The 19923-nt window shown below is 46.9% G+C and overlaps 1 protein-coding gene across 1 annotated transcript in view; it reads left to right on the forward strand.

The window, feature by feature from the left end:
* The window catches only part of VSTM4 (V-set and transmembrane domain containing 4), an 80518-nt gene extending 67540 nt beyond the window's left edge, over nt 1–12978 (forward strand). The window contains exon 8 of the mRNA XM_052640374.1: nt 11404–12978. Within this exon, the coding sequence (XP_052496334.1) occupies nt 11404–11529 (126 nt within the window). The 3' untranslated portion in view covers nt 11530–12978. The remainder of the gene's footprint in view (nt 1–11403) is intronic.
* The last annotated feature ends 6945 nt before the right edge of the window (nt 12979–19923 follow it).

Raw genomic sequence — 19923 nt, forward strand, 5'->3', positions numbered from 1 at the left:
CCTAGCCACATTCAATGCTGATTTATTATTATAGTTTCCTAAAGCTGAATTGATAAATTCTAATAAGCACGTGTGCAGCAATAAGACACAGCCCTATGAGTTGAGATTATGGAGCATGCATAGATAGATGATGAGTGCAAACCATGAATTCAGGCATAGGTGCCCGTTGCCCATGTTACACATAAACCCAGCCAATAAACTAGCACGCCTGCTGCTGATTTGCGTTTGTGCTTCGTGCGTGCTTTGTGCCTTGTGCGTTGGATGTGACATATGCTGGTGTTGGTAATGGTGTTGGTGCTGCTGGTGACGATGGTGGTGACAATGATGGTTTTGATAGCAGTGGTACACACACTTCACTTTGATGGCATATGCCCATGCAGTTACTACCCCAGCGCTTACTGATACAAACACTGAGTAGCTCCTATGTGCCAGGTAGCACGTAGGTCGGCTATCTTTCTAGGAGCTAAGTTGTAGCGGCGTGCTCCAGCCCACTCCTGTCTACTAGAGAGAAGAAATCTCTCTGGTATCTTGAGATCAGCCACTGTGGGAGGATTTACATATGTAAGCCAGCAAATGCTACAAATGAATTTTCTTCTTGGGGGGTCAGCTGCTCAGCAGCTTCCCTGCATGTCACGGGGTGCAGAAGTGGATACATTTGACAGAGCCCCTGCTCCCACTGAGCTGAGTGATGTGGTGAGAGGCTGGTTCTTGCACTGGCTTTGGCGCTTGCTAGCTATTGGCCCCACGCTTGCCATTTCTTGTGAAATAAGGATGGCAGTGAGAGGACTTTATGCAAAGAGCTGTTGGTACGCTAAGTAAACACAAGGTGCCATCGTTGCGTTCCAGTGTGAGAAGACAGAGGATGTACAGTGTACAGTGTACAGATGAGGTACAGGACCCTCAAATGTACAGCGCTTCTTAGGGCCGAGGGGTGATATGCGCTCTGCAGAGCGAGAGAGAGCAGGGTAGGGACAAGCAGGGACGTGGTTGATGGGGTGGGGGCTGCCTTGGAGCGAAGACCTGATAAAGTGAGGAAGCAAGCCGCACTGCCGTGTGGGGAAAGAACATTCCAAGCGGAGAGCATAGCCCAGGCAAAGGCCCCACGCAGGAGTGCTGCCCAGGTGTGTCCAAGAAACACAAGGAGACCAGCATGGCTGGAGCGCTGGTCAGCATGGGGGACATATGATGTGAGCTGGGGACAGAGGAGCCCCAGCGCAAGATCCAGACGGATGAGGATCTTGAAAAGGACACTGGATTTTATTCCAAGTATGAAGAGAAACAACGGGGAATTTTGTGCAGAGCAGTGACTGGCATGGTCCAACTGATCTTTTTAGAACGACTATCTGTCCCACTATTAGAAAATTTCCTGATTTTTTTCTGGGCAATTGTCTGGGCTCCAGTGGCATCCAGCAGTATCTGGTACATGATGTTTTCCAAATAATCTCTGACTATCTTCTTTTCTCTGCTCCTAAATATTTCAAAGGGACCAATTGTTAAAGCAACACTTGTTCATTTCTATGATAAAAATTATAGTCAGAAGAATAACTGAGCACTTGTGTAGCATTTGCTGTTTAGCTGCCAGGTAATTTTCTAAGTACATTACATTTATTAATGCATTTAATCCTCAAACTAACCCTGTGGGATAGGTACTAGTATGGGTCCCACTTTACAGATAAAGAAACAGAGGTATAGAAAGGTTACGCAACTTACCCAAGGTCTCACAGACAGTAAATAAGTCAGTCTCTTAAGTACCACCAGGCAGACCCTTGCTCGAACCGATGAATCCAAGTGGTAAAGATTGAAGTTGATTAGAAGATTGGGATGCAAGAGTGAAGATTTTTAAAGTGGACTTCTATATGGAAGTAGGTAACCAAACACTCTCTTATTCAAAGCATAAGCGTTCTCTTGACTAATACTGCCAGGAAAAGTACTTTTGGAAGACAGCTGGGAAAACATGCATCTGGGGTCCGTGGGGAGAGAAAGTGAGTGACTGTATTAGATCATGGAGCTCTCACTGCGACACTGTGAGAAGGGTCACGTATCAGGACCCTCCCCAAGAGCGTTGTCCATAATTACATTTTAGCTTCCAAAACATATGTTGGTGAAATCTAGAGATATCCATCTGTCTGATGACTCATAAGCCTTGGGCCTTTCAGGGCAGAGCTTCGTCACCCTCTAAAGCCTGTCCTCAGAGCAATTAGCCAGGGGCATGTGACTTTCCATCATGTCAGATTCATTCAGGGAATGCACTTTGCTAAACATCCTTTGAATTCTCTAGACTCAGGAGCATGATGTGAATTTGCTCTGCTCATGGTCTCTGAATGACTTCATCCAACCCAAGGTGCCAACACACCTGGATAAGACCTTGAAAACTTTATCTCCATCCAAGGCTTCTCTGCTGAGTTACAGAGGCTTTCTAATCCTTCCAGAGTCCTACATAACACTGGGGATTGACCGTTAGTCACTGGGTAACCATGAGGAGGGGAAGCTGGGTGTGAGGTAGGACTCTGCAAGGCTTATAGATGGCTGGAACAAGGGAAGTGGGCCTCAGAGAGCTCCGCCGTCTCCATGCACAGCAGTGGAGAGTCCTGTCCTCTAGGTTCAGCTTGTCACGGTGTGCCTAGGTCTGCAGTCACGGCTGCCTGCTGGGCTTGGGAGTGCAGCTGGATGCCAGCCCCAGCTAAGGAGGATGCTGCTACAGGCAGAGGTCCCAGTGTGCTGCTGACCTCAGCTCCGAGGAGATGGTGAGTTCAGCCCTGGCGTGTGGTTCTAGCTGCAGGGTACCTCGGAAAACTGCATATTCCTACCTGTTCAGTGGGCACCTCTAATCAAGTCTGTTGCCACCCCACATGCTGCCTGGTCAAAGCAGAGCCTGTACCCTTTCCATCCTCTTCCCGTGCTGGTCAGAGGCACACTTGCTCCTTTCTTGGGGGCTGAGTCCTTTGGGGGTAAGACTGTGGAGAGAGACAAGGCGTCGCCTGAAGGGATTCCAACGAGATTCCCCTCCTCATCCGTCGTCCTCCGATCGGTGTCAGCCCCACGTGTCTGCCCTCAGAGCCTCTGTCCCCCCACACCAAGCCAGGCCTGGAATGAGCATGGGGGTGGGCAGCTCTCCCTGCCCCATTTCCCCTTTATCTGGGGCTCACCTGCCCATGAGCAGTGCAGGCCTGTTCTGAAAACACGCTTTCCAGAGATTCGTACCAGCAAAGCTTCCCTGTTGTCTTGGAAGGTCACTCTTCCCCTTTGGGATCTCAGGGTCTGCTGTCTGCCTGGCTGGCTTACCTGGGTGCAGTGCATCCACGTCAGAGTCCTAGTCGCTGCTGCTGACCCTGCACTTGTAAGGTCAGGGGACTGCTCCTGAGCAGAGGGTGGATCCCAGGCAGGACCGCCTGTCTCTGAGTCCAGGCTCTGCCTAGCAATGGCTGCAGGGCCTGGAGCCATGAATTGCCTTTTAGAGCCTGTTTGCTCCTCTGTGAAGTGGCCGTGAGCACTGGCCCCAGCTCCCAGGACTGATATGTGGGGAGTGAGTGAGTTAATGAAGATCAGTTAACGGTCTCTGAGTTCTGTCTCAGAAGGACCACTTCTCAAACCCCGCTGTCTGTCGCCTCTCAAAGTCACTTCTGGATTGTGTCCTTTGTACCATCATTTAACATATCTGTCTTGGAAATGTGTTTATTTTGTTCATTTTGAGCCTTTATTTTCATTTAATGTGCACACCAGGGAACTCTGCTTTTTCCTTCCATAATATGTTCAACTATAAATAAATAGGCCATTTGACAGACCCGTGGAACTCAAAATTAAGTCAAGTTCATTTCCAAGGCAAGTTGATTCTTACAGAACATTTAAGGAGTTGGGACCTAAAAGTTTCCACTAAAGGCTTTCCATGGAATAGAGCTTCTCTGAATGCGCAGCCCCTCCCCCGCCGAGTGCCCATAGCTGCGCATGTGTGGATGTTACGAGGGGAGCGTTTGTTTTACCAGGTACTCCTCTGTTGAATAAAAAATGAGCACTTATCTCAAAAGGGGAAGAGGAAGTCTGCCCTCGATAATATGGGTAATATGTAATTCTCTCTTGGGTAAATAGACTCCTGATCGTGCAGCTCGGTAGAACGGCAATCACATTTGTAAACTCCGAGGTGACGTCAGCGTAAACATCCCATGTCCTGGTTATTGATCTGTATCTGCAATAATGGAATTACCCAATTGAACTTCTGACACTGGAGAACTTGCAGTGGCTGCAACTGCATTTTTCTTTTATTCCTGAAACTTAATTCAACTTGCACATCCATCCATCTGATCTCTATGAAAAGGTGTTGTTTTGCAGGAGTCTGCATAGAATGTTAAACCTCTCTCTTTCCTGGTAGGAAAGTTATTTCTTGGCTTAATTCCCGAAAAACGTGCCTACAAAATGAAGCACTTAGAAACTTCCAATGAGGAGCTTGAAGTGAGGTGTGTTTCCAAGAGGTACACCACTTCTGAATTCTTTGAAGCTGACTTTTCTGGTGTTAGCTTTAGCCAGTAAATCCTTCCCCATTGACGTATGTTCCATAATCATCGCTCTAAAACTGAGGGTAAGTGGGGCTTAAATGAAAAATGGGAGATCCAGCCTGGAGGCTGTCGTCTGCTGTAGCAGCGTCTCACCACTGGCAGAAAGGAAAGGCAGGGGCTGGGAGACATGGCATTCCAAACTCTGATGCTTGCAGACTCTCTTGGTTACACCTGGAATCCAGAAGATTCCATTACTATATTTGAAAACTGGTCTGTGTGATCATCCTTTCCCAGTTCTTCTGAGGGGATGTCGTGTAGTGTGGGAGTTTACTTGGGCACAGCATCAGTGAGAATTTGAGTGCAAGTCTGGAACTGCTGAGTCCGCTGGGGACAGTGAGAAGGTAATTACTGGACCACCAGCATCTACTTGAATGGCTAAAATAAAAAGTGCCGGCAATACCAAGTGCCGTCATGTCTGCAGAGCAGTGAAAGCTCTCAGTGTTGCTGGAGGGAGGCAAGGATGGTGTGGACACTCTGAGTGGATAGTCTGGCAGTTTCTTTTGAAGTTAAACATACTTTCCATACAACCCAGCAACCCTATTCCTGGGTGTTTACCCTAGAGTAATGAAAATCTCCCACACAAACCTACAATGAATATTTATAGCAACTCCGTTCATAATCACCGAAAACTTAGAATGACTCAGATGTCCTTCAGCAGGTGAACGGATAAGCAAAATGTAGCACGTGACACAGCGTGGAATGCTTAGTAATCCAAAGGAGCAAACTGTTGATATGTGCAGCCACCTGGATGGCACACGAGGGAATTATTCTGAGAGAAGAATGCTGGCCCCACAAGGTTACATACCATATGATGCCTTTCACATGACATGCTTTAAGAGAGAAAGCCTCAGTGACAGCACACAGGTCAGGGCTGCCGGAGGGTCTTGTTAGAGGGAGGACGGGACTGCAGAGGTAACATGAAGGCATGTGATGGGACTGTCCTGAGCCCTGTGCGGGCAGTGGGCCCAGAAACCTGTTCTCGTGTTTGGATGCATGCAATGATCCATTAGGAAGTCACTTTTACCACATGTCTTTTAAGAAAATTAAATTAAGAAAGAAAGAAAGCGAAGCTACTCAGTCGTGTCTGACTCTTTGCGACCCCTTGGACTGTAGCCTTCCAGGCTCCTCTGTCTATGGGATTTTCCAGGCAAGAATACTGGCTGCTGCTGCTGCTGCTGCTGCTGCTAAGTCACTCAGTCGTGTCCGACTCTGTGCGACCCCGTAGACGGCAGCCCACCAGGCTCCCCCGTCCCTGGGATTCTCCAGGCAAGAATACTGGAGTGGGTTGCCATTTCCTTCTTCAGGAGATCTTCCCAACCCAGGGATTGAACCCAGGTCTCCCGCATTGTAGGCAGATGGTTTACCATATGAGCCACCAGGGAAGTCTCTGAATTAAGAAGTGAAACAAAATTCTTGGTGGCCCTGGAAGACATAGTAGGAGGTGAGAATAGATGTTTAATCCGAGCTCGGGGGGTGCACCATGCCCGGGTGAACCTGTGGGGTGGAGGGGCCAGAGGTGCCACCCGCATTGGAGAGCATAGCTGCGGGGCATGGCTAGAAAGATTTAAGTATATATGCACATAAATAAATTAATAAAAATGTATGATGAAAATCTCCTCATCCTTTGGCCAGGGAGCAGTTTGCCCCTGCTCCCATGCTCTGCAGGCAGCTACTGGGTGACGGCGTCGGGGCCACACTCCTCACCTCCTCCCCATGAACACGTTCACTGAACTGAGAAAATTTCCTTTCATTCTTGCCTTCCTTGGGTGCCCTGACACGTGTCTACATCTGAGCCTCCATCCCCCCTGCTCATAGAATTCCGCTCCAGACCAGGGGAGTGGGCTCTTCATGACTGGGAGGAAATGGATGAAAAGTGAAATTGAGGACACATAAAAGAAAGGGGTTCAGAACCTACAAGACACCAATCAGTTGACACAAATACCAGGCCTCTGTTGGAGGAATAGAAGGAGAAATGGGCTAAGGGCCTTTCAGGCCTGGAGAAAGGAAAAAGAAAGTAAAACCAAACAGTCCTGGGAAAGAGGCCTGTTGCTTCTCACATGTTTAGAAAGTTCTGGGGCTTCTTCTAAGGGACCCTACCAGGACTTCCGGCTGTGGGTCCCCAGCCCTCTCCTGTTTCTGGGAAACGCAGCAAGGGCAGACCCAGGTGTCAGGCTCACGTCTGCGGCCTGGAAGTCCTGCCTTCACTCTTTGTGTTTTCAAGTGCAGGCGAGAGCTGCTGTCGGGGTGTTTGTTTAAGTTTGTTTTCTTGAGTGCTGATGTCCCATGTACCTTCTGCACCCCCAGGACTAGGACAGGGGCTTGAAGAGGGCCATTTGAGGGCCAGAAGCTGTCAGGGAACTAACTGAAGTGTGTCTTGATTCACTTTCAGAGACCCACTCACTGCACTCCAGTTCTTGAATTGCCATACACATTAGGAGTACTTCTTTCTCTTACATCTGAACACTTTCGTGTTGGCAAGAGATCACCTGAAATGCAGGTGGGGCCCAATAGCAGGCCCCTCACCCTGGCTCTGCACCACTGCAGTTGCCCCCTTAACCTTGACCTTCCGCTCCCAGCTCTGCAGTCTTCCCTGTTGTTGTGTTTGTTGTTCTAGTCACTAAGTCAAGTCTGACTCTCTGTGACCCCATGGACTGTAGCCCACCAGGCTTCTCTGTCCCTGGGATTCTCCAGGCAAGAATACTGGAGCAGGTTGCCATTTCCTTCTCCAGGGGATCTTCCTGACCCAGGGATCGAACCTGCATCTCCTGCACTGGCAGGCAGATTCCTTACTGCTGAGCCAACAGGGAAGCTGAGTCTTACCTCCTCTCACTGATATGCCAGTATTATTCTCTAAGCTACTTCTTAATGCACCTCAGCCTTCCCCTAAAGCATCAGTGCAGAGAAAGGTAGCTGAGTGAAAACTGGTGAGAAGAACCTTTTTAGTGGTGGTAAGAAATTTATTTCTAGCTAAACAAGCTGGGAAATGTAATTAAGCACATGGTTGATGGGGATAGCCAAGGATGCATGCCAGCAAAACAATAGGTTCTTTAAAGGTGCCAAGGACTGGTATTATGCATCTCCTGTTGGAAACTGTATACACGTCCCAATTCAGAGCCTCTTGTGTGCTGCCTCACATCTTCAATCAAATTATTATATCCCAGAAATATGCATAAGGGAAATGATTCAACACATTTTACGGTGGGTTGTTGCTTGTAGCAGTAATTGAAGTACCTTTCCACTTATGAAAGTACTAATTTTATTTGTTTTTATTGCTTTTCTGGATGCAATTATTTATTTAGTGTGCTTTGGCTTTATTAAATTATGTTTACTATAGGAACATCATAAAAATGTATGAAAACAATGCATCAGCCAAGCCAGCCTGGTGACCTGTATTGAGAAAGCTAGTGTTATTTTTCATATCCAAACATAATGGAATAACTTAAGAATAAACAGATACTCTATGCCAGAAAACAATGCAGTTTCAGAGTAATGTAATAAAACACCTGGACAATATGATTTCATAAATCTTGGTTCTAAAATTTACATGAGTTGGGTTTTGTGTGCTTATTTGAGGACACATGACATTTCTAAATGGAATCATTATAACGTGAAATGTAACTAAACCGAAAGACAGGAGGTAAATGGCCTTTTTGTTGGCTGGTGAGATGTGAATGACTAAGAAGAACTGTAAAGATTTTTGGCATAGAAGGACAAGCAGGAGGCTCTGATCCATGTAACTGCCCTTAACAGTGAAATTTAAAAAGAGCCAGATAACTGTGAAGGTCGCTTGGTGGTGTCCCTCGCTAGTAGGTACTGGCTGTCGGCAGTTCTTCACATCCTCCTTCCTGTGCCTTAGTATGATGCTTCATCTCGAAAGAAAAGAGTTTCGCTTTTGGCGCACATTTTAAGAGACTTAATGTGGATGTGTACGGTTTATTTGTCCTGAATTTTGGTGAGTTAATCGAGGCATAGCACGAAAAAATGGAAATAGAACTATGACAACCCAACGAAAACCAAAAAGAAAGCAGAGGTGCTTGAGTGACAGTGAGCTGTCTCTTACAGCTATACATCAGTGGCTAACCCTTACTTTTCTAATTTTGAATTAAAATTAATTAATCTGCTGTTTAAGTAATGTACCATCTACAAGATTCAACAAATATATACCATAAAGGGTGAGTCTCTCCCAACCACATGGTTTACTTCCCCAGAGGGAACCTTGAAGACCAAGTTCTTGATTTCCAGGTGAGTTTCAAGGGTTTTCTGAGCACATAAAATATATACACGTGTATTTACTCCCATACACACAGATTTACACGATGGTAAAACACACAGTAGTCACATGGCTTCATCATCCTTTTTAAAGACTGTGCCGAATACTTCATTAAGAATGCATCGGACTGCTGCTGATGTCCACTGAAGTGTTTCCCGTTTTCCGCTTGTACCAATAACGTTTCCACCACCAACATACAAGAGGACTTGTTTCTTGCTGTTTCTTTTCGAAAACTTTTAGCTTGTCAGCTTGAAAGACAAGCACTGATGTCTAAGTGATTCTGAATCATTCTTGTCTTATTTTGAGAGAGGTGGAGTCTCATTTAATACATGTGAGAACCTTTGTATTTCCCTTCCTGTGAAGTCTCTGATCCTGTCTCTTATTCTTTGCTTAATTTTCTAATGGACTGTTGGCCATTATTGTTACTCACTTGTAAGACCCTTTGATCTGAGTTGTGAATGTTTTGCTCATTTTTTTCAATTGTCTTTTGACTTTATTTAGAGAATATTCTGCAATACATCACATGGATATCTACATGTCATTTTTCTGTTGCTCCTGGGTTTTGTGTAAGACTTTAAAACACATGTTTTAAATTGGTGACATTTTAAAAATATGATTTTTAAATAATTTAATAATTTTTAAAATAATTGCTGAGATTATTTTTTAAAAATTTCCCCACACAATCTTCTAGCACTTTTGAGTTTATTTTCCATGTTAAAATGTAAAATTTTTGATTTATCTGGAATTAATCTAATGTAAAGAATGATGTGAACAATATGACTTTTTTCAGTTGGCTACCCAAGTATCCCAACACCATTTACTGAAAAATAATATTTGGGTTAATTTATGCATGTTTTCATCAATCCCATTGATGTCTATTCATTTGTTGGTATCACAGAGTTTTAATTATAGTAGCTTTATATTTTTAATGACACTGGAATTAGATCACAAATTATTCTTTATTTTAATAATTTTCCTTAATTATGTTAAGAAAGAAATCTATGACTGTATTATATTATCAAAAATTATTTTTAACAAAAATTTTTAAATTTTAAATGCCTTTCCAGTATCTAGAGATAACCATATGGTTTTTCTCTGTATTACTGTTATGAATTATATTAATAGATTTTTCTAATACTGAACCATTCATTCCATTCATTTATTTATTCCATTTATTCTACTCCTACAATAAGATCCATTTGAGCATGATTATCTTTGAGTGTGCTTGTTTGGTGCTGAGTAAATCTGATTTATGCTAACTTACACACCAATAGATGAGATCGTTCTAAAGCACGTGGCGTTTTTCCTGTCTTGTAATGCTCTGAATCAGTCTAATTATATTGGGAGTGTCTGCTCCTCACAGGGGTTTCTCTGGACGTTCTCCTCCTGTGCTGCGTGCTCTTGACAGCATTTCTCTCTTCTTCCTTTCTTCCTCTGTTCCTTTCTTTCTTTTCATTGATGGAATTCGTACATTCACGTGCCAGAGTTTATAATTTATATTTTTCTAGAATAGCCCTCACTTTATCTTGTATTCAAGGTTTTTGCACTTCCCATTCCATCCATTTCTGCCCTTTCCCTTCCTGTCTTGATTAAGTTTTTGTTTGTTTCACTGGTGTTTTTTAAGCTTAGACTTTTGGATATTTTTATTTATTCTCTGATTTTTCCATCTTCTGACTTATATGTCTAGTGTTAATTTTTTTTGGTTCTTCCTCCTGCTTTTGTTTATTCTGTTTTTTTTTCCTAACTTCTTAATTTGGGTGTTTGATCCATTTCATCCCTATTGTTTGATATAAACAGTTAACGTTGCGACTTTTCTCCAAGCACTACATTCTCAGGCTCTGGCATGTAATATTTATGTTCTTTGCCATTATTTTCATCATGTGCTGAAATTTTAGTTTTAATAGATTAAGTCACTTAAAATTTCTAGGTGACAGCATTCCAGTTTTGTCGTTAATCTCTAGGACTTCCTGTCTGCCTCTGTTTTATTCTTTCCAGCAGAGACTGTCCGTCACATTCCTTTTACTCTGGAATTAAAGTTGACTTTGTGGCCTCACGTTGAATCATTTTTTGTAACTGTTCTATGACAACTTAAATCATATGGTGTTTCATGCAGGACACTGTGTTCTAAATAAGATGACAAGGTGTGGCTTTAGGTTATTTAAGTTCTGCTGCTGCTGCGTCGCTTCAGTCGTGTCCGACTCTGCGACCCCATAGACGGCAGCCCACCAGGCTCCCCCGTCCCTGGGATTCTCCAGGCAAGAACACTGGAGTGGGGTGCCATTTCCTTCTCCAGGGCATGAAAGTGAAAAGTGAAAGGGAAGTCGCTCAGTCGTGTCCGACTCTTAGTGACCCCCATGGACTGCAGCCCACCAGGCTCCTCCGTCCCTGGGACTCTCCAGGCAAGAGCACTGGAGTGGGGTGCCATTGCCTTCTCCATATTTAAGTTTTACATATGCCTTAAAACTTTTTGTCCGTTTATTTCCCTTTGAATCCCCAAAGTGCTATGGAAATACATGCCTGACGAATGGATGTGTGATGCTGAGCTCCCTGTGGTAGCCTCCAATCGTGTTGTGTTTTGTCTTATAGCCAAAGATTGCCGAGGAGAACTTGACCTACGCTGAGCTGGAGCTGATCAAGCCCCACCGGGCAGCCAAGGGCATCCCCTCCAGCACAGTCTATGCGCAGATCCTCTTCGAGGAGAACCAGCTGTAGCCCTGCGCCCTATTCAGTCTCTGCCGCTCCAGTTATCCATGAAGCCGTGGGTGCGCAGCCCTTACTTCTGTATTCTCGCTCGTGCCTTCTGCACGGTGGGCGCCCCTCTCCAGCGGCATCTCAGGTGCCTTCAGAGAGGCGTGAGGCTCCTTTCTGTGAAGAGCAGGGGCCGCAGCCCTTTGGATAAATCTCCCAGGGCAAGATTTTCTGGGTCTGAGCCCTGAAGGGTGAGGACTCTGATTCTGAGACCATTCAAGAGGATTTTCTGCTGAGCCAAACCCCTTTATGTTTTCTTTTTCTTCTTTATCTGTTGTTTTTTTTTTTAATCTGAATTTTAATCTTCTGCCTTTCCTGTATTTGTGATATCAAGCTCATAGTATATAACTAGAGGAAATACCATTATGGGCCCAAGTGTGAGATGGTAGAGGTGCACTAGTTGGTTTTCAAAGGCTCAGATAACATTGCCAGGACACCCAGAGCAGCATGAAGTGCTTACTGTGAGCAGTCATTCAATATAGCATCTCTTGTTTTAAATAGATGCCCTGGCCCTGCTGACTCAAGGGCAGAGAGACAGCTTGTGGGGCAGTCTGAGGCCTAAGCTGACAATGAGCCGTCCGGATACCCCAGTGCCCATTTCCCCACCCGTTATTGTCCCCAGCCACAGGACAAGTAGAACATTGTTCATTCTGAAGTGCTTCCACCCCTTGGGCAGGGGGGCTTATTCCTGTATAGAGACTATTCTCCAAGAAGTTCTCACTTACCCTTTCCCGAAAGGAGCAGGGTGGTGTGCTTTTGGTTGACAGAATGGAAGAAGGGGGCCTCCTGGAAGTGTGCCAAGGTTACTAACTCTAATTGAACATCCATTCGTGTAAGAGCAAAGTCTTGTGACTGCTTCCCTAATGGTAGGAGAGTAGGAAGTATAAGCCAGGCTGGAAAAACGTGTCCTGGACAGCCCCTCACACCCTCCCGCCGTGCTGGCCCACTACAACGTGCCTTGCTGACTCAACTTTGCATGTTAATTCGAATGGACTTGAGTGGGAGAGACGCAGCGAAGCCTGGCAAACAGATCTATGAGGAAGTTGCTCTGTGCACCTGTAAGACGTCCATGACTTCACTGTTCTGGAACAGGCCAGGCTATCGGCTGTGTTGTTAAGGACATTTACTGTGTGAGTGTACTATGGGTGGGTTTTCACTGCACACTACAGAAATTGTTTGGCTTTGTAATGGACCATGTATATATGTTAAATTATATATTTTAAACACAATCTGAATGTGAGTTGTGCCCCTCTGTACAGCCATGTGAACTTGGTTGAGGTTCTTATCCCCTACTAATCTCAGACTCTCTATTTATACAAAGGTGAGTTAACCTCTCATAGAATTCTTATAATGGGATAATGACTTGGAAGATTCTGGATGCTAGAAATTGCTACACAAGTACACTATATTAACATGCATGCTAAAACCAGTCCATATTTTTAAAATGAAGTGCCTTTACTATTTAAAGCTCTCATTGTGTTAACTTTAAAAAGTAAATATTTGTCCATGACCTCAGCTCTATGGTAACTTTCCCAAAGCTCCAGGATGGCTTATGAGTGCCTCTCGTGGTTTCCTGGAAAGGATCCAAGTCAGGAGCAGGTGACGATTTTCCAGAAGCGAAAGTATCCTGACTTTACAAAAAGGAAGCTATTCTCCGCTGCCTGTGCCTGCATCTCGTACTCTCCTTCTTGCCAAGTTTCCAAGGTAGTGAGGAAGCTATGCAGTTTTTGAAGAAGAACTCACTAGAACTTTCCAGACAGGAGGACATCGTTTAGAACAAGATAATATACGGTCAGTACATCTTTCCTATCACAGTATCCTAGGCATCCTGTCATGTTTTATCATGGCACTCTTCAGCAGAACATAGTTACATGGTGCTGTGAGGAAGGAAAGTGATTTCCTGATTTGCACAAGGAGCTGTTAAAATGTAGATGGGTGGGGCCCTGGGGGTAGCAGGTGGGAGTGGGGAGTGGGGCGTCTGAAGAGGTGATGGAGAGAGGGCGATGGATAGGAGGCCTCTGGGCCTCTGCAGAACTGAATCGAACTTCAATCACCTGCAGACCCACGTGTTAAGTTCAGTGGAGCTCTGTGTCATCACATATGGAAATGAATACATTCCGCTAAGAAGAGAGCGAGTTCTGAAGAGTCTGTAGGTTAAAATCCAACAAGTTATTGTTATAGATTCAGTTCAGACTCTTGCTCCAAAACTCTGGTCATATTTGCATGAATCCGCGCTGAGGTGTGCGAGCAGGGGACCCACTGCCATAGGGTCTAAGAAGAGGCTTCAAGAGCAACAGCTCCTACTGAACATGCTTCCTAAGGGAATCACGGGAGCGCTTGGCAACATCGGAGCACAGCTTGCCCCACTATTATCTAGAAGCAAGCTGTCCAAACTCTGCCCAGAGCTGGGAGCAATGGGTGATTTGTACCTAGTGCTTCTTTGGGATGATAAATCTTGATGTTATTTTCAGAATAAACTTAAAAATAAGTCTCCTTATTTGTTTTCTATCAAATACACCACTACACTTATATTGTCATTTCTAAAGATAAGGAATATATGTCATTCAAATGGAAATTAGGAAAAGTTCTTCACTGTGTTTTTGCTGAAAGGCATCTGTGGGAACAACTGTAGATAAGCAGTTTTCAACATGGACAACGGCTTGTACATTTAAATGAAGGACAAAGAACCCGTTGCTCAGAGTGGAATGCAGCGGCTCCTGCAGGCAGGGTGCACCGACTCTCAGATTTGGTGGGGATTTGGTTTTGGTCATGCGTGGCGGAATCATCACAGGAAGCAAGGATGGGGAAGGGGTATCCCCAAATGAGACTGCCTTGCCAAGTCACAGCCCTGGACCCTGAGCTGAAGCAGTTGTGATGGGATTTCTTTTAGGTCACATTTTCATTAAATCATCATGTTTCCGTTAACTCACAGGGCAGAGAAGAAAAACCTAAGCCTAACCCCCCTCTCATATTCATTGGTGTGAAAATGGCACTGGGCACTATATATTTTTTAGTACATAGTCATCAGCCCACATGTGGATGAGCCCAAAGACTCACTCAGGACAGAAACACTAAAGCAGCTGGTGCTTTGGGGGACTGCCCATGGCTTAGTTCACCCCTGTTCCTAACATGCATGACTACAACCTAGGCTGGGCCAAGAATGGGACTCACGCCCCAGGCCACAAAAAACGGGCCAAAGCATGCATGAGGTCTGGTCTGGGCTGATCAGAATTCTTAGGAGAAAGAGAGCATCTTAGAAGGCAGCTAAGCTGGGAGGCCACCTGTCAGAGCCACCTACAGCAACATCTGCCAAGGGGTGAAGCCTCGGTGAACACAAAGATGCTGAGAAAGCAGTAGGTCTTGGGAACGCAGAGAGAAGCCCAGCCTGCGGCCACTAAGATCCTCCAGGCTCTTCTTTTCCCTTTAGATCTTCTTTTGATTCAATAAACTAGTCCCTTCTCCTACTATCTAACTCCTGGTTTTGCTCAAGCTGGTCAGGTTGCGGTCAAGAGAATTCTAACTAAAACAGTATTCAACAAGGCTGCTTCCCAAACTAGGAAGCAAAAGAATTACGCTGAGGGCACCACCCAAGGAGCCCACTTCCATCATATCCAGCATCCAGAATTGTAACCATGAGCCTGTGCCACAATCTGCTTCTCACTCAGTGGCCCCTCACAGGCCCATCACATGGAGAGGGACTGGCTGGCTTCAGGCCCGACGTTCTCCTAAGGGAGGGCCTCTTGGGTTTAGAGGAGGGACTCTGGCGGTACTGAGCCACTCTGGCGGAAGCCGCTCTGCTAGTGTGAGCACGTGTGAGCACTGTGTCACATGGATGTGGAGGGAGCCTTTTTGTGCTGGCTGGCTGTGAAGTTGAGGCTGGCTTCCACACAGAGTATGCTGTCTTTCCAGTATCCCTGACCCAGCACCCCCTGACCCAGTGTCCTCGGTCAGGAGGGAGCCTGTTAAGATAAGGCAGCCATGTGGTGGGGATGTTGACGCTCCCCCTCACCCACCATAACCCCTGCAGCCCGCCCCACACATCAGACAGAAGCTATTCACCAGGCTGGGAAACAAAGAAGAATTTCATGTTTTGGAGGAAGGATCTGCCTTCAGCCTGGGTGTGCTAAGCTCTGGGGAGCGTCCAGATGGATTGGATAGACTGGTGTTCCCTAAACTTTAACATGTGCACGCATCGCCTGGATCATGGGAAACAGTGGCTTGTGTTCAGGAAGCCTGGGAGGGGCCTGGGTATCTGTGTTCTCAACAAGCTCCCAGGGGATGCCCACGCTTCTGGTTCCTGGGACTGTTGGAAAATGCAGATCTGGACCCCCTGGGGAGATGATGGGCGTGGCCTCAGAGTACGAGGCACAGCTGAAGCCCTGACAGTGAGCTAACTCCCCAGGGGAGGCAGTGCAGCCAGGCGCCATGGGCGCTCCTCTGCCTGCAGGTCTGGTCCAGAAAGCAGGCGAGGTGCCTGAGGGGTACGAGAGCAGGCCTCTGGGGGCGTGGCTAAGCGTGGGTTCTACTGTTCTCCACTCCGCGGGACACAGGTCCTTTCCCTGACATATCCAGTTGCACAGCCTACGCCACCCCATAATCACCTCTCCGCTCCACTTCAGGGGTGCCTTTCTCCAAGTTGCCATCTTCTCTCTGTACACGCACACCTGGGTCTTCACGCTCGAGCTGCAGCCTGAGGACTCCCCATCCACATCTCCAGCTGGACCCCTCTCCTGACTCCACGTCTACCCACCAGCTGCCCCCTCGAGCATCCCTCAAACCTCTCAGAAGCCACTGTCCCATCCTGACCACAATCATGGATGCTCCACCCCACCATGCTGTCCAGCAGTTGAGATAATTTATCATCAGAAACTGGGATGATAAAGCGAATGCCCAAGGGATAGCATGCATACATGCTAAGTCATCTCTGACTCTTTGCAACCCCATGGACTGTAGCTTGCCAGGCTCCTTTGTCCATGGAATTTCCTAGGCAAGAATACTGAGTGTTTGAGTGGCTTGTCATTCCCTCCAGGGGATATTTCCAACCCAGAAATCAAACCCACGTTTCCTGCATTGCAGGCAGATTCTTTACCATGTGAGCCATCGGGGCAGCCCCCAAGGGATGGCAGATACCCTGCAAGTTCTGCACCTTCAAGTCTGTAGTTCTGGAATTCTCCCCCACTTTCCTCTCTGATGACGGGGGCTTGGAGCCTGACTTTTCTCTTGATTTTGACAGTTTGGGGATTTATGCACATTACTTGTCCATGTGGTTTATGGATATATGGATAAAGAGACCTTTGCTAGTTTACCAGCTCTTTCTGTTTCATGGGTGGCTTCAGCACTGACAGCATATGACTGGCAAGAAGGGACGTCTTGAGGGAGTCATCCAGGGTTTTGGACTTTCCGAGTTAACAGGCGTGGGGTGGGGGGAGGTGGTGACAGTCTCCTTTCCCCTTCCCGGGCCACACCCAAGCTTCTCCCCCGTCTGAGGTCAACCCTGGTAGCCCTGCTACCAGCGCCACCTGGTGGCCATCTCTGAGAACGTGCGGAACTACCGCCCTCGCTCACGCCCCTTCCCGGGTCCTCCCCGCCCCTCTCCTTCCCTCTGCCTCCGCTCCCTCTCCTCCACATGCTCACACATGCCATTCCCATCCGAACTTGGCCCGAACGGCTCCCTTGCTCTCCTTTTATCCTTCTCTGTTTCTCTCTCTCTCCCTGGCCCTTCATTCCATTTACAAGAGATCATGTGCCTGGTGTGCCACAAGGAGGCTGCGTGAACGGAGCAAGTCCATCCAAGCCGTCTCTCTGGCCTGGGCGCCAGAGTCAGGCTCAGACCCTCCAGACGAGCTCTGTGTCTGGCGCGCCCTCTCCTCACACAGTGTGCCTTCCTTTGCTGGCGTCCTGGCTTTTCTCACTCAGCAGTGTCACTATAGGATTTAGAGTCAGGAGATGGGATCCGAAGCCCGAGCCTGCTTTGGAATTGCTGTGTGTGTCTGGAAACCCTCTGAGCTCTCTGACCTTCAGCGTCCTCATGCGGACAATAGCCAGCGGTAACAGGATTTAGAGTCGTCTGTGTGGCTTCCCTGTTGCAATAAGTTTTCTGGGGGAAAGGGCAGGGCTGGCCTTGCCGCCAGCCCTCAGCGTGGGCCTGGGTGACAGCAGGGGAGGGGTGGGCTGGTGTGGAGGGTACGGGAAGGGACTGCCCCCCAGGGAGGGGCTGCTCCAGGGGCCCAGGACTGGGAGTGCTCAGGCTGGGAGGCCCGGCCCCCAGGACTGGCTCCCCCATCAGCTCGTTCTCAGCTTAGTTGGAAATAAAAACATCTGCTAATATTTATCTGACCCATGTGAACACTAGACCTGGTGCAGAGAAAGCTTTCCAGAACCTTCCCTGAGCCCTGCAATCAGTCTCCATCTCCCGCTTGTGCTTCCTCGGACTGCATTCCCTTCTGAGCAAGGCAATTAAATAACGCCACTCAGGGCAGATCTCTGTCTGTTTTCTCACCACACTGTCCCTGCAGCCTGTCACAGAGCCTGGTACCCACCTGCTTCTCATTACTCAGAAAGCAAACAAACAGTGAAGGACCGGGAAGGTGTTTTGAAAACAAAAACAAAAAAACAAGCAAACATCAAACACAACTCATGTGGAAGGGATTTTTTTTTTCCTATAGATTTTGTTCCTCCCTGGAGGCATCCAAATCCTATGCCTCAAACCACATCATCCAGAGCTTCACAACTTGGCAAAAAGGCACTGCTATATTTATCCCATTGGCAGCCCCCTCTGCTACTTTCCATCAAGGAACAGCCTGAAATAACACACTTGTCTGGGGCCGGGGGAGGAGTGGTGACAAAGCCCCAAGGCCCAGCCACTCTGGCTGTGGTCTGGCCCAGCCTGGGGAGGAGGCAGGCTTGACGGGGATACTGGGATATCTACCGCCTCGGGGTCCTGCAGGGGTACCTCTTCTGTAGGACAAGAAAGAGCTGGGATATTTTCCCAGAGAAGTTCTGGGACCAGGATCAACCCGTCTCAGAACCCGCAGCAGCATCTGAAACCCCCTCCATCGGAGGACCACAGCCTAGGTCTTGGCCTGGGGGAAGCGTCCTGGACTTCCTAGGAAGACACCTGGGCTCCATGTCAGGCTAAGGTATATAGAGGCTTCAACAATAGTTTACTTCCTCAGGTGAAATCCCAACTCTGGAGCAAGGCGGTGAGAGTAGCTTATGTTTGTAAGTTGCTTCCACTTTCCAAAGGGTGTTTCTGGTGTGTTGTATTTCTCCCCCAAACTCAACACTTACGTCTTTTAGTATTTTCTTTGAGGAAGGCCCAGGGGTTGGTCTAATTTCCGGCCACTCTAGACCTTTTCTGCTACTTAACAGAAGCAGGGGTGTATCCTGCTGCCCCCCATACCCAGTGCCCATTCACCCTCCTGTTTCTTGCCTCTGTTAAATTGCCTCTCCTGCCCCAGTGACGCCATGTCCCTGCCCGCCTGCCGTGTGTCATATCCAGCCTGGCTCAGTTCACCTCTGAGTAAATCAGTGGAATTCTGCAGCTCACAAAAATCTTGCAACAGAGAGAAACAGAACTGGTACTGAACCCAAGTAAGACAAGCGTCTAATGGCTCAGAGCCATCACCCCATGTACCAGGAGCTTGCTTTCTGCAGTTTCAGTTACCTGTGGTCAGAGTGGTCCAAAAATATTAGGTGGAAAATTCCAGAAGCAAACGTTTTGTAAGTTTTAAACGGAATGCTGTCCCGAGTGGGAATAGTGTGATGAAATCCCATACCGTCCTGTTGCGTCCCACTCGGCGTGGGAAGCATCCTTTTGTCCAGAGCATGCCTGTGAGTCATGCAGTAGCCGTCTGGTTATCAGATGGACAGTTGCAGTATCTGTTCTGTGGTACTTGTGTTCAAGCCGCCCTTGTTTTACTTAATAATGGTCTCAGAGCACCAAAGTTGTGATGCTGGCGACTGAGACAGTCCAGGATATTGTGTACTGGCTTACTCCGTTCATCATGAAGTCCTAAATTTTCATTCATATCATAGTATATATCAGAATATTTTTCCTTTCTAAGGCTGCATAATAGTTTGTTGTATGTATAGGTCAGTTTGTTTACCTGCTCATCCATCCATGGACACTTGGATTATCTCTACCTTTGGACTACTGTGAATAATGATGCTATAAATTTGGATATAAAAGCACAGATCATGTTTTCAAAGGATGCATTTTTTTAAGAGGCTGTTCACCATTGCCCAGGACAGGGCCTTATACAGTGTTGACTTATTGGTATTTATCACCTCCCTGGAGAAGTAGGTCCCTGCTACTGAGATGAAGATGCCTTTGGAAGTCAAGGTTCTGTTTGAGGA

Source organism: Budorcas taxicolor, chromosome 5, assembly GCF_023091745.1.
Source record: "Budorcas taxicolor isolate Tak-1 chromosome 5, Takin1.1, whole genome shotgun sequence".
In the NCBI taxonomy this organism is placed as follows: domain Eukaryota; kingdom Metazoa; phylum Chordata; class Mammalia; order Artiodactyla; family Bovidae; genus Budorcas; species Budorcas taxicolor.